This window comes from Rhea americana, unplaced genomic scaffold (assembly GCF_003343005.1).
Source record: "Rhea americana isolate MKP2758 unplaced genomic scaffold, rheAme1 scaffold_137, whole genome shotgun sequence".
Taxonomy (NCBI): domain Eukaryota; kingdom Metazoa; phylum Chordata; class Aves; order Rheiformes; family Rheidae; genus Rhea; species Rhea americana.
This window is the reverse complement of record NW_028185450.1, coordinates 307,349-329,529: the sequence shown is the minus strand read 5'-3', so window position 1 is coordinate 329,529 and position 22,181 is coordinate 307,349. Positions and strand designations below refer to the sequence as shown.

At 35.0% G+C, this 22,181-nt stretch overlaps 1 protein-coding gene across 1 annotated transcript; it reads left to right on the top strand.

Moving 5' to 3' along the window:
- Positions 1–6: 6 nt before the first annotated feature.
- On the top strand, positions 7–18,547 carry EXO1 (exonuclease 1). Its single transcript, XM_085298252.1, has 13 exons — positions 7–392; positions 1,682–1,801; positions 2,674–2,797; positions 3,540–3,677; positions 3,917–4,129; positions 5,452–5,639; positions 6,425–6,521; positions 8,330–8,546; positions 9,537–9,786; positions 11,653–12,130; positions 12,596–12,700; positions 16,048–16,241; positions 18,201–18,547. Exons 1-13 carry the CDS (start codon positions 232–234, stop codon positions 18,340–18,342), a joined length of 2,427 nt encoding a protein of 808 aa, XP_085154378.1. The 5' UTR covers positions 7–231; the 3' UTR covers positions 18,343–18,547.
- The last annotated feature ends 3,634 nt before the right edge of the window (positions 18,548–22,181 follow it).

Here is a 22,181-nt window from a genome sequence, read left to right as displayed (position 1 = left end):
GCCGGGAGGCGCGTCGCCTCGGGCGGCGCGCACCGCTGGCTGGCGGGTTTTGCGTGTCGTCGGGCGGCGGAAAGGAGCCCGGGCCTGGCCTTGGCCGCGCAGGAGGGAGCGTCCGCAGGAGCCTCTGTTTCTGTGGCTCCTCTGCAGCCTGAGCTGACCCTCCGTGCGCAGGCTCAGGTTTAACGCTGTGCTAACGCTTTTCTTCTCCTGGACTTCGGTTTAAGCATCATCATGGGAATTCATGGCCTGCTTCAGTTTATCAAGGAGGCTGCTGAACCTACCCACGTGAAGAAATACAAAGGGCAGGCAGTAGCTGTGGACACGTACTGCTGGCTGCACAAAGGAGCTTACGCTTGCGCTGAAAAGCTAGCCAAAGGAGAGCCAACAGATCTGTAAGTCTTCGTTAACGTTTCGATCTTGGCCCTTGTACAATTGTTTCTAACAACACTTTAAAGTTTTGTTAACTTGAGATTTCTTGAGCTAAAATTTAAGTTAAAGTGGATTCATGTGTTAACTGAAGTTCCTCTGAACTTACCCCTTTAGTTGTATTATCTGGAAATGGAAATACTGGTTCTACATAAATAAATTATCAACTGTGCAAAGTAGATATTAAAGAAAATTCTGAAAAAAGTCTGTGCTAAAATATTTTCTCTTAAACCACCAGTAGTTTGGGAAGTTAGTTTTTTGTTTTTTTGTTTTTTTTCCCCAGCGTATCGCTATCCCAATAATAATCTAATAACTCTGATGACATTCCATAGATGAATTCACATGTCCCAAACATAGTATTTTCAGCAACTGATTTGTACCTAGTGGTAGCCTGTGAATACTGCTGTGCAACAGAAGCGTGTAAGGATACAGAGGCCTTCTGATACATGGTGCTGTGGCGAAGATGTTCTGCAGAGTTTCATTGCTTACTGTATTTTTTTTAGTAACAGTAGTTTTTTCWAGTGCAACCTACAACTTCATTTAGCAATATTGTTATATCAGGAAGGAGAGGAACACAAATTGTGGTCATATTTCTTTCCAGCTCTGGCGCTTACGTAAGGCTTGTGTAAGTTCTTGCCCTGTCTTTGAAAAACCAATAGGAGCTCTTGTTTAAGGTTGAAAATCRTTTTAAATGAACCCTTTGCCGCCTTTTCCTTCAGAAATAAAGCAACACTGTTTAGTCTTGTCTAAACTTCATTTATGTGAGATTTTGATTAAATCTTTCATTGGAGGCAAGAAAGAGTTGGTTTGCAGACTATTCCTTTATTGATATGAAAAATGGCAGTGTTTCATACAACTCTGCTGTTAACTGTGATCTCTCTGAGCTTGAAGAATAAGGTGCATTTCAGACAAGGAAGAAATTGACTGACAGGAGAAACATTAACAGTCGTAAGAAACTTTGAATCTTAAACTATTTTGGAAAGTCAAAACAAATTCTACTTGTGTTCTTCTTGTGTAGAAGAAAAGAGTAGTCTGTCCAGTATTTCATGCCCACAATTTGAACTGGGAAATGAAGCATTTCCTTATTAAAAAAAAAAAAAAAAAAAGCCAGCTCCACACAGCATAGCACAATAAGATAATCAATAGTTGTCCTTACCTTACATTTGTCCTTTCCTGCAAATAGGAAATATGCAACAAACTTGAAAAATAAACCTTATTACTAAACACTTCTTACTTTTTGTTGTTGCTGATACAGTTATGTAGCTTTCTGCATGAAACTTGTTGATATGCTCCTATCATTTGGAATTAAACCAATTTTGGTATTTGATGGATGCACCCTACCTTCTAAAAAGGAAGTGGAAAAGGCCCGAAGAGAGTAAGTACTGAAGTGTATTAATTTTGCAAACAAAGCAGTATGTTTAAGATATCAACTCATTTTCAAAATGTTGAAAAACTTGAAACTTCAGTTAGGCAGTAATCTTTGATAAACTTTATTACAATGCACTGCTATTTCATTTAATTTACGTTTAAATCGTACAAACTTGTTCTTAGAGGTTTTATTCCAAAAATAGAACAGCACTTCATAAATGAAAGCTCCCTTTATAAAGGAAGGAAGTAAACCTCTGAGCATTAGTTCCGGTAATATGTAAAGATTTTCACTTGATATGTCCTTGTGAGTCTTCTCAATGCAAAAGGTATTTCTTCCCAATATAATTTTAGTTAAAATTAATACTACGTTCTTTGGATTTGAGTTCCTTTATAATGGAGTATCTCATAAAGTTGTGATAATTTTTTCATTAAAGTGTCTTTTATTTATAATTCTCATGAGACTTAGGCCTTCTTTAGCCACAGCAAACAAACAGTTCCTGATATTTGAAATGAAGAAGCCAAATAATGCCTTCTTACCTCCAAACCAGTAAATATCTGAAGTCAAATACTCCTAGATTCATTTAAGTCTCTTCCTGCATCCTGAGAATATACATCTATTTTTTTTTTATTGCTGATTTCAGTCCCTGATTTGTCACTCTTTTCTAATCATCTATTTCAACATGCCAGTCCAAGCATGCTTTGGGAGACAGTGATTTGCAGTTATTCTTATGTTTGAAACATTAGGTAGTAGAATAGTTATGGGAAGTGTTCACTGATGAAACAATTCTTTTTTTTTTCCCACGTCTCTTAGTCCTTTCTAGCACCTTTTCTATTAAGTGAAATATAATCTGAGGTAGGATATTTTTGTTTATCTTGCAGGAAGCGTCAAGCCAGCCTTCTGAAAGGGAAACAGTTGCTTCGAGAGGGAAAACTGTCAGAAGCTAGGGAATGGTTTGGGCGCAGTGTAAATGTTACCCATGTTATGGCTCGTGAAGTAATTAAAGTAAGTTGTTAATGTTGTTCAGATCAACATTTTTCAAAAAAAAATCTACACAGTACTTAGCACTTCTTCCTTTATGCCTTCAAAAGAGGAATATTTTCTCTGCTTGCTTAACCTATAATTGTATTGCACACCATGAATTATGTTAAGCATAGTTCATTAAATTTAACTTTTCTACAAATTTATTATGCCCACTTATGTAAGTGATGGTCATTTGCCAGCTAAAGACATAAACTGATTTTGGTATCGTCTGGGATTTTATTTTTGCAACATGAAGAATAAACACAGAATCTTTTTTCCACAAGGTGTTTCCTGAGAATAGACTATAGAAAAGTTATTGACTACTTAAACCTTTCCAGCTGCTTTTCCCTACCCTTCTGCTATAGTCATAGGGCTGCTGTCAAAACAAAATCAATTTGTTCTACTGTGATTTTATTTATCTAGCGTATAACTGGCAGGAGTGTGAATATGGCAGTGTAGTCGGATGCAGTGACCATAGTCTTACAGACCAACACAGGAAAGGTGTTTTTGTAAGCAACTTTATGTAGATCTAAACTACTATGAACTTTTGAGCCATGAATATGAAGTTGTTGAAGGGAAGCCGTATTAACTTCGTTGAGAATTTTGTGGTAAAAAGAGCAGGATTTCAGTTTTAAGTTTTTTGAGGTAGGAGTTCTTTTCAGATGTCCTAAGAACTTTTTTTTTTTTTTAAGTGATTTTTCTTACACTTCTTGTTTCTTTACAGGCTGCACGAGCCCAAGGAGTTGATTGTATTGTTGCTCCTTATGAAGCTGATGCTCAGTTGGCTTATCTTAATAAGACTGGCATGGTTCAAGCCATAATTACTGAAGATTCTGATCTTTTAGCTTTTGGATGTAAAAAGGTATGGAAGAAAACACAGATATCCCTTACCTCTTACTGATATCTTAAAAACAGAGTTCAAAGTTGCCAGAAGTGTTTGTGATATATGGATTTATTCTTCTGCAATAAATAGGGAAAACTGGGAAGAGTGACACTTAGCCTCTGTTACCTCTGCAAAGTGCAACAAATTAACACATGTATAAATGAAAAAGTTTATAATGTGAATGAAAATTATTGTTTTCACTTCCTTTTCGTTATCAGGTGTTTCTGAAAATTGACAAGTTTGGAAATGGACTGGAGATTGATCAAGCTCGACTAGGAAACTGCAAGCAGCTTGGAAACGTTTTTACAGAAGAGAAATTCCGCTACATGTGCATTCTCTCTGGTTGTGACTACCTCCCATCAATTCATGGAATTGGGTTAGCTAAAGCATGCAAGTTATTAAAGTTAGCTAACAATCCAGATATTATAAAGGTAATCTTAATTCAGTCTAGTGTATTGGCAGTTTAGGAGCCTCTGTCTCTTTATCTATCTGAGATTAACACTTAGTTGAAAACATCTGAGCAGTTCTTAACTTTCTCCATTTTGAGGAGATGCTTAAAGTAGTATTTTACCGTGCTTGAGAAAGATGCTGAGTTAAATTTATCCATATGTTGAAGCTTGTAGAAGATACATACTTAATGAAATACACCAAAGTAAGTAAGTTTAGATAAACGATTAATTCTCCAAGGGCCTGATCTGTTTAATGAATTCAGTTAGAATTCATGAAAGTAAAAAGGGAGCTTAACTTTTTCCATTCTAATCATATTTTTAGTTAAATTTAGTTTTGAGCAAAAACTTCAAGATTTCTTCATTTGAAGAGCTTTTCACTTAGTAATTGTCACGTGATTCATCATTGCTCTAAGTGTTGGAAAGTTGTAAGTGAATCAAAAGGTACAAAGTATTCCAATAGTGCCAGTCAGAATTTCTATCTCTTACTGAGAGGAGTAAATTGACCTGGAGGTAGGATATATTACCAAAATACAACTGATGTTTTATTTTGGGAAGAGGACAGATTGTGGCCTTCATTAGTATAACAGACTTACTCTTCAAAATAGCATGGTATGTCTTCTGTGAACTTGGAAAATGTATTAGGCAATTAATGAATTATAAGGAAGCACTTCTAAAGTGGCTCGGTAACAATATGGAGGAGGAGCTGCTGGATAAATCTGTGTTCTTTTTATGACAGTCAAAAAAGGTGCTGATTAGTTCGGTGTTTTCCTACTCTAAAAACACCTGCATGTGACTTGTGTTCTGGTAATGTAAAGGATAAAACTTGGTATACTTTAGTTCCAGTAAATATACGTTAATAGAGATGCTTCTTATTTCTATTCAGACTTTGTATTTATCTGTTGGATAAGAAGACCTTCTGAAAAGTTGAATTGTACTACTTATGTGAWGTTAAACAATTTGAAGGTGGAAAAACAATGCAAACAACTTCTCCACTCTTTCTCCCCCCCCCCCCCCAAAATACTAGACTACTTATTTCTAACAGAATGCACATTCTACGTTTATGCATCTTTATTTGTTATTAAGAATTAAACAAAAGGGTAAACTTATGTTGCTTTTGGGGAAGGCTGTTGTGTATTCCTTCTCTTCAYTCTTCCGTATATTCTGCTAAACCCCAAATTTCTTATATTTAAAAATCTGAAAATTTTGGAGTAATGTTTTTGAAGACAGGCATGGAATTGTCTTATCTCTTTAAATATAACAACTAAGTGGGGTGTGTTTCTTTTTTTTTTTTTTTTTTTGGACAGGTTATTAAGAAAATGGGTCAGTACTTGAAGATGAATATAACAGTATCAGAAGAATATATAGAAGGTTTTACACGAGCCAACAATACGTTCCTTTATCAATTAGTTTTTGATCCGGTCAACAGAAAACTAGTTCCTCTGAATGCATATGGTGATGATGTTGATTCAGAAACACTAATCTATGCGGGACGGTATCCTTTCTGTATTAAAATAATGGGGGGAAGTATGGGTGAGCAGTTGTAGTGTGTTATCCTATTTTCCATTATATGAATGTCTGTTCAAAATGTGACTTTATACAAACAGGAAATTCTTTTCTTCTGATTTAATTCATTTTTTTTTAAAGGCAAGGGGAAGAGAGTAATAAAGAAGACCTATCACTTAAGTAGAAATAATTTTTCATAATTTTTCAGAAAAATGCTCCTAAAATACAGGTTATATTTAAACTGATGAGTTATTTTAAAACTCTTTTTAAAATCAGTGCCTATGTTGTATGTGTGATAATTTCAGCCAATTTAATTCTTATAATTAGAGCTCAGCTCATTGCTTAATCTAAGCATTCCCTGTTTTACCTGATTTTTTTTTTCCAGTAGAACAAGTAATGTTGCTCTACATTTGTGTAGCATAATTTCAGCATGGAAGATTAGGAAAACGATGAAAGGGAGAGGACTGTTGAAATAGATACTAGTCTCTATGTTCTTCAAGCTAGGGCACTTTCCCAAGTTAGGAAGGAGAAAGAGGATCAATTTTCCTGCTGATGACAACGTTTTCCTATGATCTGCCAAATCCTGCAGATATGGTATAATTCTTATTGCATCAGATTGAGCCATGAGCAGGAGTATGTATCTTTTTCCTTTTGGTTAATATTCTGGCAGTGTCTTTTAACACAGAAATGGGAAACAGCAATTCTAATTTTCTTGCTGTAGTTCTTACAATTTAGTTTGTATTCAGATACTTTCCTTTAACACGACGGGGACAGACACTTTGGTGATGTTACTGCTTTTCAAATTGCTGTTGGTAATGTTGACATCGATACAATGGAACGAATTGATAATTATAACCCTGACACTGCCCAGGTAAAAAATTTGTTCTAAAATAATATAGCAGGATATTGACATGTGTCTGAAGATTCATGGGAAAGCATGGTTGCATGTTATCCACAACTAACTTGGCAATGAAAGCTATTCTACTACAAAATTGTGTATTTTCACAAATAAATGTAAAGAAGAAAGGGTTAGAAAGCAACCCCAGGAAAAAGAGGGGAAAAAACAGTTTTATCTTGTTTTTTTTCTTCTGATTATGACTAAAGTATTAGAACTTCATAAAGCACTTTTGTAACCTGAAATATGAGCAATGCCTAGCCTAACAATTTTTGCAGCATTTTTAAGACTCTCTAGGTAGTAATTGAAACATTTTTTTAAAAAAAATTTTGTGACTTTTTAGTTCTTCCATTCACTAAAGAGAACATCAGATGATGTTTCATTCTGGCAATTTTGCAAGCTCCCATCCGAGAAAGCATTCTCACATGAAGTGAATTGTCCCAATGGCACTTAAACTGGAATTTAAGTTTTTAACAGGTATAACCAATAAAGCCTTTTTTGTCAGTTAAAAGATGCCAAAAAATATAAATATGAGAGTGTGCTTTTAGGATCCATTGTTTTACAAACTATTAGAGTTTTGATTATACCTGCTTTTTAATGCCTGACTATGGTTCTAACTATGATTCTGTGTTTTAACTGTTAGTGAAATAATGGATGTTGGTGTTTGGATTGCTACGTTCATTTTGACAGTAGGGCAAGACTGAGTATAGTAGCATTTGAATCCTGGTTCTTGTAGCTTTTCACTTTGCTTTAAATTCTCTGCAGTTTCTGAAAAATGTAGGCAGTTTTAAGCACTCTGACTTAAGTAGTCCTGGAGCCCCAAGCAAAGACTCCTTTTGTGTAAGTAATGAAGAGAAATAAATGATTTTTAGTGATCAGAATAATCCTGATTATTTACTACTGATTGAACATGAACATATCAGGTGCACCACCTAGACTGGACACTTACAGAATTATATCTATATTTTACTTGGGTTTGNTTTTTTTTTTTTTTTTTTGCTTTTCTTTGTTTTAATGGGTGCATTTGTGAAAGTAAAGTATGGACAGCAATATGAAAAGTAAAACGCTTTGGCAGTTATTCCTAGAAACACTTGTGATGTCTTTCTACTGTAATCTGAAACATTCTTTTCCAGTGCTGAAAAAATTGTTACTGGAGATACTTGTATGATATAATGTGAAGTTTGGGAGATTTTTATTTTCCTTCCTCCCTTGAATGTGTTTGTTTACAGTAGAAGACTTGAACTTGCATATCTTAGCTGAGTATTGATATTTACTTGTACAAAGAGGATGACTGTGTAAATTGTGACCTGTAGCTTACAAAACCATATGTAAAAAATCTTACTTTTCAAGGCATTTGCCTTTTAATGTTTGGTTTATTTTCAGACCTTCTGGATAAGTCCTTGAAGTCCTYAAGACTGTTTACAGAAATAACTAAAACAAACAAAAAAACCCCACAATTCCTGAAGTGACTGAGTGTATACAGTTCTTGTATACAACTAAAGATAATTTTTATCAAATTAAAAAAATTAATTTGGGGAAATATTTAACTCTAATTTGTCTCGGATTAGCAATTAATCATATTAGAATGAACTCGTGGCAGAGCAGAAGAAAAATAATCTCTACAGAAAGCATGAGAAATGTGGGAGCAAGAAGAAAATGTTCGTGTGGAGTAGCCATATCAGTACCCGCTGTGCAAATGCTAAAATGACCTTACATGCTAAACTGTGAAACTATGAAAAAGGCAAAATTATTCAACTGATGTCTTGCTTTTATTTCTTCTGTAGTTTAGGCAGCAGAGAAGTCGTGACTGGAATGATAGAGCTGCTAACCACATAAATAGCATTTGGAGCAGAGACTACAGATTTGGCCCTAATACAGATACTGTTCCACGTACAATGCCTTTACCTGAGAAAACAACAACCAAAGGCATTGAGAAGATAATTAGTATCAAAGGACTGAAACTTTCAGGCAAAGAGCTCTTAGCAAAAAGGCCAAGAAGTGGTATGTTTGCTTAAAGAAAAGTTAACCCAGAAGAGGGTTGTGGGAAAGCAAATCTTTTATCTTTCACTTGATAGAATTTAAGTGGAGTTAGGCCTCTGAAAATCTCCTTCTGAGTCTATATGTATTCTCTTCTCAACAAGCTGCAGGACTGCAGAGTCACAATGTTAAAGCCTATGTAACAGTTTCATGTTTGKCAGCAAACTTTCAGCAACATTTGTTTACTTTCTTTTATTTGTTACAAAAGCTTATACTTTTCAATTGTTGCCATTTTTAAAAGAAGTTTTTTTTTTGTTGTTTTAATTTCTATTTTATAATGGCTTATGAAGAACTAAAAATGGTCTATTCATTATAGAATGACTTGGACAGAGAAATTTTCAAGAATTTTTGCTGTATTCTTCTGCAGCCTATTTCCCTTGCCTGAGTGCTCCTCAATCTGACTTTCTTGTGGTCTATTAGATCTGTGCTATCCTGTGTCTTCTATGTGACCTAAATTATATGTTCTGAAATAAAGTTTCTAATATAAGGGGCACTTTTTTTCCCATTATGCTTTATCTGATAAGTACTTTCTCTTACTTCTCTTTCTAATTATACTACCAGGTTTCCCTTTTTGCCTTTGCTATTCTTGTTATCCTCCTAAACCTTAATTTATCAAAATTTGCATTTATCTTACTAATTAATTCTGCTTTCAAGAAAAAAAAAAGACTTAAATTTGAAAGTATTGAAACATGATTCTGCACTTTTTGTCTCTTTAAATCTCAGCTGTTATGCAGAGGTAGTTAGAGTGAAAACATAGAAAGTTACTTTAAGGCTATGTATTAGAAAAGTGCAGTGTTAAAGATTTCTGAGATGTAACATCTAGAATGTCCTTACCAGGTCTTACAAATATTCAAGTCTGTGAGAATTAAGTGTGAAATATTCAGTTCTCTTATAAATAGTAGTTATTTCTGGAGCATACTTGTACAATGATGYCTAAATTGTCTTTAAATTTAGAAGAGCTCTCAGATGGAGACCTATTGAACCAGTATTCATCTTCAAAAGCCAAAAAAGCCAAGAAGGAGAGTGTTGAAGACTGTGAACCACAAAAGAATGTCTCTGCAATACAAAGCATTGCTACCTCAGAAAATTCTGTCAGTAAAGAAAGCTCCAACTCCCTTCCAAGAGTTAGAAATAAATTTGCTTCCTTTTTGCGAAGGAAAAACAAAGAGCAAGATGCTGTAGTTGTTCCAGGAACAAGAAGCAGGTATGTTGGCGTCACACTTTCTTGTAAGTACCAAAATACAATCCATTATCATAGTTGCTGAAATAACATTTTTCTCATTTTCAGTATTTTATTTTGGACTTATACATGCATTAATGGTTGCATAATAAATCCTGAGCTGAGATGCCAAACTTCTTTTACTAGGCATATTATGTAAAAGGAGCTATTCTTGCATCCTGAAGTCCTAAATTTAAATTCATTGTTGAAGGTCAAATAATAGAAGCTGTTGAGGTGTGAGCTTACTAGTCTAAAAATCAGCGTGCTGCTTGATAATAGAACTTGACTCATAAGTTAAAACTTGAGTTGTTTTTTTGGGGGGGTAGGAGGATAGAATAATACTATCTAACTGATGAGATACAGTTTTTACATTTCCAACTGTTTATGAATCTCTAGATGCTGGATCTTTGGTAGAAGACTAGGAATGACACAAAAGGTTTTTAGTTTTTTCTTAAAATGACAAGTCTGCTTGGGTAGGAGGTTAATATATTTATACCTAGATATGAGATTAATGAAGAACATATGACAATTTATTTTTTTTCTGGTGGCTTGTGGCATGAAAGGAGGTGATAGGACAACAAATCATTTGCAAAACAGTTTAAGTGATATTTTATCTTGTGACTGAACAGTCTGAGATTTGGGTTTACTTTGTTTTGTTTTCCCTGAGGCCAGTTGTTTCTCTTCATAAATGTAAGCTATGCACTGACTAAGCTTGTATTACTCAGCCATGGCTGAATTTGCTTAAGAAATACTTGTGGATGTTTTCACYGTCTGAGAAGTGAGTGAAAATTAGAAAGCAGACCTCATTTGCTGCATATAGTTAATGCACATGGGTTGGATTTGATTTTGTTTTTTGTTTTTGTTTTTATTTACAGCAGAAAGGGGGTTTGTTGTTATTCTGCAGAAAAGAGGGCTATGAGGCAGAATTTCTCTTTAGTATTCTTTAGCTCAGCGTATGGATTTCAAAATTAGTTAGGATTTATTGATGATGATGTTTTTCCAGGAAAGGATCATGCTAAGTCTTAAAACAATCTGTTTTATGCCAAATATGTAAGCAGTTACCAAATGAAAATGCAGCATTTACTCATTGTCTGACTCTGGCAGGTTCTGTCTGTTTTAATTAAAGCCAGACCTTGGTCATAAAGTATGCCAAATAGCTTTTTCTTATTCAATCCCATTCATTTTCTGCTCTTGATGTTTGTATCAGCACTTTGGGATCTTAAATCGCCTGAACATCAGAATTTTTTTGAGAGCTGTCATTTTACAAGAAAGTCTTTGTTTAGCTCAGGAAGGTGTGAGTGAAAGCTGGGAGTTTATGTTGCATCAAAAATTAAGAATTTTCAGTGATAGTTGCTTTTTCTGCAAAGCAGTGCACAGTTTCTTGAAAAGCTTTGACTAGTGGTTACTCCTAGAGCCTGCTGCTACAATGTGGAAAGAGCAGGACAGAGTCCAGCTTCCTTGATAAGAAACACTAAGGGGTTCCATTGCAATTTTACTTTCTGATAATTAATGAATATATCTTTACATTTTGTAGGATTCCTAGATGTTTCTATTTTCCAGATGATGAACATATTAGTATTTTCCGTCAATGACTCRTGTGTTTACATTTCAATGGGAAAAGTCATCTGTAAAGTGATTTTACTGTTGTATTTTAAAGTTAAATGTCTCCATGAGGGTCTAGAGGATTAAGACCTTAGTGACTGACCCATTGTCAAAATAATCTGCTTCTCCAAATGTGATTCAAAAATCAAGCTGATGGGTACAGAACTACTATTGGATTTTGAAGATGAAATACTCATTTGCAATAACTTTCTTCTCTCTTATCTTCCCCTATAATGTACTTTACTTCAGGTTTTTCTGCGATGCTGCAGATATGCTTGATTTTAGAGCAAAGACAGATGATAGCCAACTAACTCAAGACAAGGAGAGGGATTGCCAGAAACAGGAAATAAAGCCGGCAGCGGAAAATGTTTCTCAGTTTTCAGAAACTGAAAGACCTACAAGGGCTACCTTATCACTTCCTGGAGAAACACAGAAAAGTTGCTTCCAGTGGCTTAGCATCCTCGAAAATAGTTCAGGAAATCCTGGTCCTCATGCTGTATTGTCAAAGCAGTTTCACCAACAGAAAAGCAACTACATGGCATCCCAGGAAGATGAGATCAATAAGTTGCAAATGGAGAGTGGGGCACYGTGTGGTGAATCAGATGAAGAATCTTCTCTCGTAGCAGAACTGGAATGTTCCTCACAGTCTTGTGTGTCTTGTAAGCTATCAGAAAGCAGTTTGGAGTCTTCAAAAGTGTCACAAGTATCTAACAATTCACCTGCAGAAGTAAGAAAATAACACTGTTTCAGCATTTGCTTTCATCTATCACTGTCTAAGAAATCAGCCATCAAAGCCTTCTCTTTAAAATGATATCCTGCAATTAATATAACTTCTAACAAAACTTGACTGTGTTTAATGTTGCTGTATAGCATGGACTGACTTTACTAGCTTAAAATCAAGTCTGTTCCTTGTTTTTAGTTTGTACTGACAGCAGTGGAAGACTGGAAAAACAATGGGTTACATCAAAACTGATAGCTTATCTTTTGTTCTCTGCCTTTGTTAGTCCCTGAAGAAATCTTTTTGAAAACATATATAGCAATATAGTGTTGCTTGCTGAAAGTAAGCTCATGCTTTTGGATAAGTTTATAGAAATACCAGTAGCACTATGTATAAATGTAAGGATATAAAAAATATATATTGTATAAGCTGTTTTAAAACTAACTGACTTTTTTTTTTCCCCCCTTGATGAAGGAATTTGATTCCAGTCCAAAACTGGCTGATAATCTATGTACTCAGAGCTCTCCAGTCTTTTCTGCTGTACACACTGACAAAAAGAATATGCTCCCAAAAACCAAGGTAAGAACTGCTTTAATTTTACTATGAGATCTATCAAACACTGAATATCTGTGTGTGTTCATGCTGGTTCATTCTAAACTTAAAATGGAAGAATCTGAAGCATATGCATACATTGGTAAGAGAAAACTACTTTCTTGTTCATCTGCATTAGAACCAAGATGGACTTCAACCCCCATGACTGACATGGTTGCAGTTTGCTTTGGGATTTTGAACATTCAGCATAAATCAAGAGGCCAAAATAAAGCCAAAAACACCTTTTAAGTTTCCTCAGGAATGCTAAATATGCAGATCTTTATAACATAGATTAGTCACATGGCTAATCCCAATAGAGTCACAAGATAGAACGTTATTTCATTGCTGATGTGCATGAATCCACCAGTTTTGCTGTCAATTCCTCTTTGACCGGAAAAACTAAATTCTGAATTTGGGAAAAGTTTTAACTAGTCTTTTGTTTAAGCTGCTCTAGTTATAAGCCTTGTTAGACAGTAGATAACCTTATGGAAGAACAGTCAGTTTTGCTTCAGAGCTCATCTTTTAGTCAACTCTCTTTTCCTGTTGGTAGGGGTTGTCTGCTATGTGCCTTCTTAGATGTCTGAAAATGGTTGAACTAGTATTATGTTTCCTGTCACTGTGATACTCCTAAGAACTGCTTGTGTTCTATAGAACAGTAGTGACATCTTGTGGTTATTTGTATTAACTTTCATGTTAAGAAACTGGAGTTATCTCTGTTCTTTAATGCTTGAACTCCTGCCACCTGTTTACAAGCCTGTGCTTTTTCATTAGAATAACACTTTGTGTGGTTCTCTTCAGCAAGACTAGGCAATGAAATTAAATCATCTTGGGATTCAGAATCAAATGACTTCCTTTTGAAGTTGYTTAATAAGTTTTGCTTAAAGAATAATTTCTTACCCCAAATGTGTATTGGGTGAAAGTATAWACAAAATATAGGAGAATACATAATATAATTGTAATGTAAGCATCTTATGTAAACARACTTTCAGGATGATCGGAGCTCTTCAGAGTATGTAAATATGCTGAAAATCCATTATGACAACAGGGTTCGCTTAAAGCAGGCTGCTAGTGGAAGGATTTTCTGCATTTATTTCTCTGGTCATGCATTTCTTCCAATTCCTTTACGTGCTGGCAATAATAATCATAATGATTTGAACCAGGAAACTAACCTGACTAAAAACTAACTCTGCAACAACAGCAAATGCATCAACTATATCAAAACTCTGGCCTACTTGGACTCATGAGTTCCTCTGGTTTTAGCATCAGAGAGACTGTGGGAGCAAGTAGCCAGCACTGAGTGGAAGAAGCATCACTGACAGGAGCATCACTTTTGGCTCAGCTGTCCTTTGGGATAAGCTTACTGCAAGGATAAAACTTATTAGTGGAATGAGGAAAATCCTTGTTGCTGGTGATAAGTACAGGAAAAGATACTGAAGGGAATAGTGAGTGACAATTTATGGAAGATGCAGTCAATCTCTTAAAATGCCAATTGTTCCAGTTTTGCTGAGTTGAGTAACATAGCCAATCTACAGATATTTAACAGCTGGAGAAGAAATCTGGAGAGATTGTCAGCTCTTGTCATGATTCCAGTTCAAAATGCATGTGCCTAGCTAGTCAATTCTAATGTTATAGAAACATGTATTAGTTTTTAATGAATGCCTATAAAATAACGAGCTCTATAGGATCTTGAAGTCAACTAACTATAACAACTAACTATAGGAGGTTACTACTCTGCAGGTATTGTACCCTATTTTAATAATTATATTTTGATACTTTGGAAAGGCAAAAGCTAGAATAGTGAGCTGGGAGTGAGTGATTGCTTAGAAACCAGCCATTGTGAGCTGTTCATGTTCTATAATCAAGTGCTAGAAGAGCTGAAACAGAAAAATGTTGTTCCAGTGCCTCAAAATGGCTACTTCTCAAAGTTGAAAAGTTATAAGCATATGTAAGACAGAAGAAAATAGATGGAAAATACAAAAAAGAGGCCATTTGTGGACTTCTGACACTTGTGAATTTGTAGTTTTGGACAAAGTAAAAGAATTTCTTTACCAGCATAAATTACATGCATCAAATTGGTWTGCTATGATTATATCCACACATATCACAAACGGAAAGAGATTAAATAGATAGCAATAGGTATAATTTCAAGTGAGACACAAGTAGGAAAAATAAATCCAGTTGACTTGACTCAAGTGTGTTTCTTCTGTTGTTAACATAATATTATAGATGCATTACTTCCTGCCAAAGTAATTCTTTTTTTTAGTGAAGAAAGATAATCTTTAAGTGGTATTCTTATTTCTGTCCTGCATATAGGAAGAGATTGAGATAGTGTATATGAAGGAGCTACAGTAGATTAAACACTCTAAATAGTCAGATTTGCTTGAACCCTCAGCTCTTGAGAAAACTGTCTGAGGCTTTACTGATTTGCTTACAGTAATATTAACCAACAAAATACGTGGAATTCCAGAAGGCAATAAAGATTAATAATGTATCAGTATTGGAAGGAGCAAGAACAGTGATCTGGGCAGCTATGTGCCAGTTAGTCTGATACTGATCCTAGAAAAAAGATGGGGATGTAAGAGATTCAGTTTAGGAATGAGAGCATGAAATGTAAAAATCACACTGGCTAGATTAATTACAGGGATTAGGTCAGGTCAAAACACATAAGTATGCTTGTAAATGTCAAACAAATTCAGTGTTTTGAAACCAGTATGTGAACTGACATACATTTTTAATCATAGAGATAGTTAATAGCGAGAATAAATTTAGTGAAGCAATGCATTTTGCTTTAATTGATGTCTTCAAATTTAAGACTGGTTGCTGTTCTAGAGATACATTCTGGCCAGTCAGAATTGCTTTGGCTTTCAGATAGAGAAACTGTGTGATAAGAAGGTCCAACCAGAGATCCAGTGATCCTTAGGGTAATTGTGCTGATATATTTCTTTGCTGTGCTTAGATTTTGTGAAAAATAGGGTCCTTCATAATGGCTTCTCTTAAAATTTTGGAAGGTGACATTGAAGAATTTGGTTTATTCTACTCTGTCAGGTGAACAAATGTTCAAGAGATTTAAAAAAATCACTTTCAAATGAAAAGTGCTTTTGCAGCCTCTTCTGGTTGCAAAGACACACAAACAGATTTGGCAGTTCTTAAAACTGAATTTTCTATTATTGTATGACAAGGAGTTTTTAGATTAAAGACATATATACATTGTGACATCAGATTGCATTGTCTCAACACAATGTGAAGAACTTTGATTATAAGCTTTACAGCAGGAGCATCTCTGCTTGCAGGTTGTCACTTTAACCAGTTTATAATATAATATTAAAATCCCACAGGTTCCTGGTTTACGTAAATCCAGTTCTGTAGGGTCACGTATTGTGACAAAGCTTAAGCCATTGGTACCAGCTAAAGTAAGTGGATTAAGCAAGAAACTATCACCTGTGCAGAAGAGAAATCACTGTGACATTGAAAATAAGCTGGGGCTGCAAGCCACCATTAGTGAACTGTGGAAAAACTTCCAATTTAAAAGGTGAGTTGCTTTAACCTCTTACTACATCAAACTATTTACTTCTCCTTCCTCCCCAACCCTCCCCATTGCTTCTTCCCTTCTTCTTTGTCTGATCTGTGAAATGCAGCTGGGCTTTTTCTCTCTTTCCTTGCTATTCCTTCAGTATTGTTTTAGGGAAAATAGATGGACACAAAATAGAATTTCTGCTTCATAGAGAAAGGACAAAATTCATTTTAATTCCAGTGAGATGGAATCTCTTACTTAGTTGTTTAGTAAGCCTCTTACTTAGCACACTGCAGAACATGGAAAAGGCAAAACTAAGCTAAGAGTCACACTGAAAACAATGAGGCGGTTCACATAATAACTCTCTCTCCTTTGGCTGCCACTGCTTCAAGAAACACTTTAATCTTACTACTAAAATGTTAAGGTGTGCACAGGTCCCCACTGTGWTGAAAATAGATTTGTGCATATTTCAGATAAGTAATGAATTACTGAATTACTCCATATTTCAAAGCAGACTCTATGCATGTTTCCTGCACGCAACAGAAAGAACAACTTAAGATCTATTTTTCTACATACCCTTCCTTAATTTAATAAGCAATTTCACTTTTTTTATTACTTGACATAACCGTCAAGAATGATTTGTGGTAAATACACTCTTTACTACTTTTCTTCTTAACCAGGAAATATTCTCAGCTAAAATACATTTAAGTAGTTCATTTAGTTCATAGTTTATATAAAAGTTATCATCATTACATTTAACATCAAATACAGGGCATTTTTGTTAGATTTTTAGACTTATGTACCTCTCACATTTTAAGGTGGCTGATTTATCAAATATGTTCTTCTTTTGAAATAATGATGGTGAACTGATGGAATATTTGTTAGGTAGTCCTTGATTAAGAGACCTTTCTGTGCACCATAAAATGCCATAGTTTTCTATTGTGCACCCTAATTGTCTATCTTGAAGTTTTCTGAAAAATCTTTTCAAGGTTTAAACTAGAAGGACAATGATCTCTTTTTTTTGTTAAAAAGAAAAATGTATATATGTACCTCAACTTAGACTACTCCATTTGGGCTCAGGTAAAAGCGCATAGTGGCAAAGCTTTYCCTGAGAAAAACACTTTCAAAGAGCAAGTGACAGTATTTGAATATGTCTGTCTCGTCATCAAACTGGGAATGTCTGACCAGGGTTGCTCGGAAGGAGACCACCCATGTATTTTGATTTATCCAACTACAGACATATAGGACAGAGTGTAGATYGTACCAYATTCTTTATCTCTGCGGATGACTGCAAGATTTTTGCTTCCAACAACCATGTTTTATCTATCCAGTTTTGGATTCTATGATGTGCTATAACTGTTGAACTTACCTAATTTTACATATTAAAGTAGCTGCTTATTAGTTTTTGAGGGAATCTCCTCTTGATTTTTTTTTTCCCCCATAAAAAGGTTTTCCCATTTTCACAGCTTGCTCAGTTTTGCCACTTAGCTTGGAGTGTTCTAGCGTGCATCTCCCACCTCCCGCAATTCTTCTTAAGCTATGTCTTAAGAATTGCATTCATTGGTGACAAACAAATCACGTGGGACTTAACCTGTTCTGTCCTTTTGTAAAGACTCGGGATATGCATGAAACTACAGGTTTTTGAAAGAGTTTATCTTTACTCTGAATGTTCCACGCTTCCTTGAATGTGGTACATACTCTGTTTCTGATATGAAGCTAATAGCTGTAATTTGTTCACAAGATAACTGRAGCAGAGCTGAAATAATTTTTGAAAAATTATTCAGCAGTAGTTGAGTTAGGTTTATAACTCTCCATCATGAAAATTATTTTGTGCTTATTCATGGAGGAGTGGGTAGCTGGCTGAAGTTTTTTGTTTTGTTTTTAACCCCTGTGTTCTTACAGGTCTGTGATTTCACATAAAGGTATGTGAAACATAAAATGTCATAATATCCTTGTTTTTGTTTTTTGTGTGTGCAGAGAATATGAAAAACTCCCATCCTGTAAAAAGTCAGACCCGCTGTCTCCAATCAAAGATAACATTCAGCTCACTCCAGAAGCAGAAGAAGAAATCTTTAATCATCTTGAACGTAGTCATGCTCAGAGAGCTATATTCCAATGAACTGTATGCAGCCGTTTGCACAATAGGATGCATTTTTAATCAGTATCAAAACTTACCTTCTGTATACCTCATCAATATAGAAAAGTTGCTTTGAAAATCATCTGTATATTTTAGTCTGACTATTGATTTGTCATCTTTTTTTATAAAACTGATTTGAAAGCTACAGTTTTATATGGACTGGAATAAAAACCTTAAGATGTCTGCATCCTCTCATTTAAAGTCCAATTCTAAACTCCTGTCCAAGCTTTTTTTTAGACTACCCTGACCACTTTATATGGGTTATATATGTAAAACAACTTTCATTCCTATGGCTTTGCCTTTGCATAACAACACCAGAACAAGTTTTTAAGTGTCTTTTATTGTTCAGAGCTTATCATTTTCCTGCCTCTTCCTTTTTCCCTCTTGGACTTGATCTTCCATGTCCAATGTTGCCTCCAACACAACTAAAATTACAGATGGCTGTTCCCATCTTCACTATTTTTCCTGTACTTTGGTAACAATTTATTTCTATAAGGTAAGGTCTTTTCTTTCAACCGTTAGTTTTCTATTCCTTCTAYGTGACACAATCATGTTATCAACAGGGATAATTTGGGAAATACAGTAAGGAGTATCACAAGTATCCAGTCTTCAAACCCTCACATCAACAGAGTGGTCTCTGAACAAAGTTAATGTGTTCTTCTGTTTTTCCTGCACTTCCATATTTTGTTTTCTTGTCCAAAAACATCCAGGCAAAGTATCAGTCCTCAGGGCTGAACACCATCCTCAGAACAGACCAAGCTTCAGCCTTCAAGGTCTAATCAACTAAAGCGGGGGGGGGGGGAATGGGATTTTAGGGCTCTTGCTTTGGATGACTGAATTACCATGAAATAATGTGATGGGATTTCAGAATCCCACTTTTAAAATCAGGATTTGAGTCTGTGTAAAGACATGTCCAAAAACTATTTTTCAAGAAAGGATAGTATCTTTGCTATAGCAGACAAAGGTACAAAAGAATATCTAACTTACAAAATGTATTCTTGCCACTTTTGAGATGAATACTTTCTCTTCATCTCTGAGCTTTTTGCAAAAATAAACTTATAGATTGATCCATGAGATACTATATATTTTTAATTGCAATGTACTTTTAAAGACAGTTCCTTCTAGTAGATGGTGAATAAAAATTTCCAGGAGAGGAGGAGACTGGAGAGAGGCAGGGGGGAGAGTTTGGTTGATTAGAAAATTAGAATTTGAAAGTTGAAGGATATGAGGACRGTTGGGCACAAATAGTGAGAAGGTAGGAGGAAAACAGCACACCGGAAGCACGTGTCTTTGTATTCTTTCAACATAACCTTATTTTTACTCTTTTAGTTCCATACATATTAATACTGTATAATTAATAATACATTTAATTAATACTCTAATTCTATTAAYAGGATTTCAAAGAATTCTTACAAGWCAGGTGGCATTATTATAGCCTATTATTAAAAGGGTGAATCTAGTCTGGAAAAGCTAATTCTACTAAGAGCAATCTAATCAAGCTTCGCTTTCAAAAGYGCTGACCAGACATTCCGCCCGGAAAAAATATGGTATGAGCTACAAATATTCAGAGTTGTAGAGAATGAATATCAGAGTCTAAGCATTGAAATCAAGTGGTGTTATTGAAAGTAGGTAAGTAATTTGTCCAAATTCAACTGAATCCTTCTACTTGCATCTTTTTGTTCTCATTACAGCAAGCTGACACTGTCTACGTTCCCCTCTTATGAATCAATGTAGYAGTTAGAATCACTTTTGTAGTACAGAAAAATATTTAGGGTTTTCCAAGCACGTTGTAAACAGAAAGTCATTGTATTTAAATAATAGTATTTTTAATGTAATGTGCAATATTGTACATTTTTAATATAATATTAACTGATACTGTTACTTTATGAAGTATTAGAAGATCACAGTATTCAAATTTTTTATGTAGCAATTAATGTTTGTTTGAAAAATTTTTGTTAACGGAAGGTTATTGGATTCTGAGGTAGTGAAGCTATGGGACAGRTTTTTGCTCTTACTCTTAGCATCAAAAATTAACTATCAGCTTCTTTTTCATTACATGGCATTTTTATCAGTGCAGATATATGCTTTTGGAGGTTTATTTCTTTGTTGGTCTTTGTATGCATAATCTTTGTATGATTATTTCTCCAATAATGCTTTAATGTAGGAGTGATATAGTACCAAATTAATATTGGTATAGGAGGGAGGAGAAAAAGGGAAATCTCTTTCTGAACAGTAAAGATCACTTTATACTAAAAGGACACCTGCATTTGGCTGCAATAACCTAGAATTTGATTGTAATAGTCTAGAAATGGCTATCCTATAGCTCTCCTGTGGCCGTTTTGTGCTATTGCATACCTTTGAATTTTGCAATGAAATGAGAGGGTGTCTGAATGTTTCATTGAAATTGAGTAAAAATTGCAGAAACCAGATAATAGTTTCAAGAGATTTCAGAAGAAATTTAAGGTGGTAGCAAGAGCRGGGAGAGAAGAAAAGGGGAAGCAAGACTTAAAACAATCCCTCAGTTTGTTTGCTCAATGCTATGCAGCTTCAGTTATAGCATGAACTCCTGTGGAATTACTATGTTTCTTACAAGAGTGGATAGATCTAAGTTTCCATAAAGAGAAACTTTCACAAATAAATCAGTCCTCTTGTAAAATACTGATGACTTGTTTTAGCAATTAAGAATTTGGCCAATGATGGCAAAACTAGATCATATCAAAGGTATTAGGAAACAACTCGAGTCTTATCCAGAAGATAGTCTATATGGCACAGAGCCTTTTAAAGCTGTCAGATAGGGTGGGCAGGGAATGCAGAGCGGAGGGTAAGTATCTGTGTCCTAGCAGAAATAGGATGAGTTGTGCATAAAAGGCAAAGTAGTTCTGGATGGTGAAAACTTAAAGGCAACAGAGAGGAAATGAGGAAAGATGGGATAACAGAATTTGATTTAAAGAAAAACGGTAAGGAGAGTTGATTTCAAAACATAACTGTTCTGTGGAATGGGACTGAAGTAGTGTTGGAAATAAGACAAAGTGGAGAATACTCTTTTGGGCGCAGGTAGATAAATAACCCTTTGAACACTTCTGAAGAGTTAAGTCTTGTTTCTTTGTGGACAGCCTATTTAACACTGACTTTGAATGAAAGACATACTTGTGAAAGGATTGTCCCACCTTATGTGTTTGCACAGCAAGGTCATAAGCATAGGTAGGATGGCTATGCTACTAATGACAGGGATATTAAGTTTTTCTTTATATTACAAAYCCTGTCTTTTTATGTTCAGGAACATTCTAGTAGAGATGCAGGAGTTCCATACTTAAGACATATTTAAAACTGAGGTTTTTGCATGGAGAATGCTATATGCTTCCTTCACATTTGCAGTATTCATATTCTAGGCACAGAGTGAATTTTTGTCAGGCTTTGTAAGAATATCAGTTAAATTTAATTTGAGGTGCAATGAATGGCATCTATTAGAAAATAATTGGGACATTTTCTGTGTCCTGCATAGCTTCTGTAATGCAATAAATGTACTTTTTAAAACTATCTGTCTAAAATCTGGTGTTTATGGATACACTGCATCTAAATTACTTTTTTTATTATTCCTGATCATGTTGGATCATTTCTTAAAACTCATTTTCRCTTTCTCTGCAGGTAGAAGAATAATGTTCTGTGGTGAATAACAAAAGTTATTACCCCTACCCAATATTCCCACTGGAATAGGATCTTCTCCCTTGTTTTCATTGTTGGGTTCAGCTTTTGAATTCCCAGAGTGGACTGTTCAACAGTATTTTTGATCTCCAGTTCTTTTCAGTTGAAACTGGGACTAT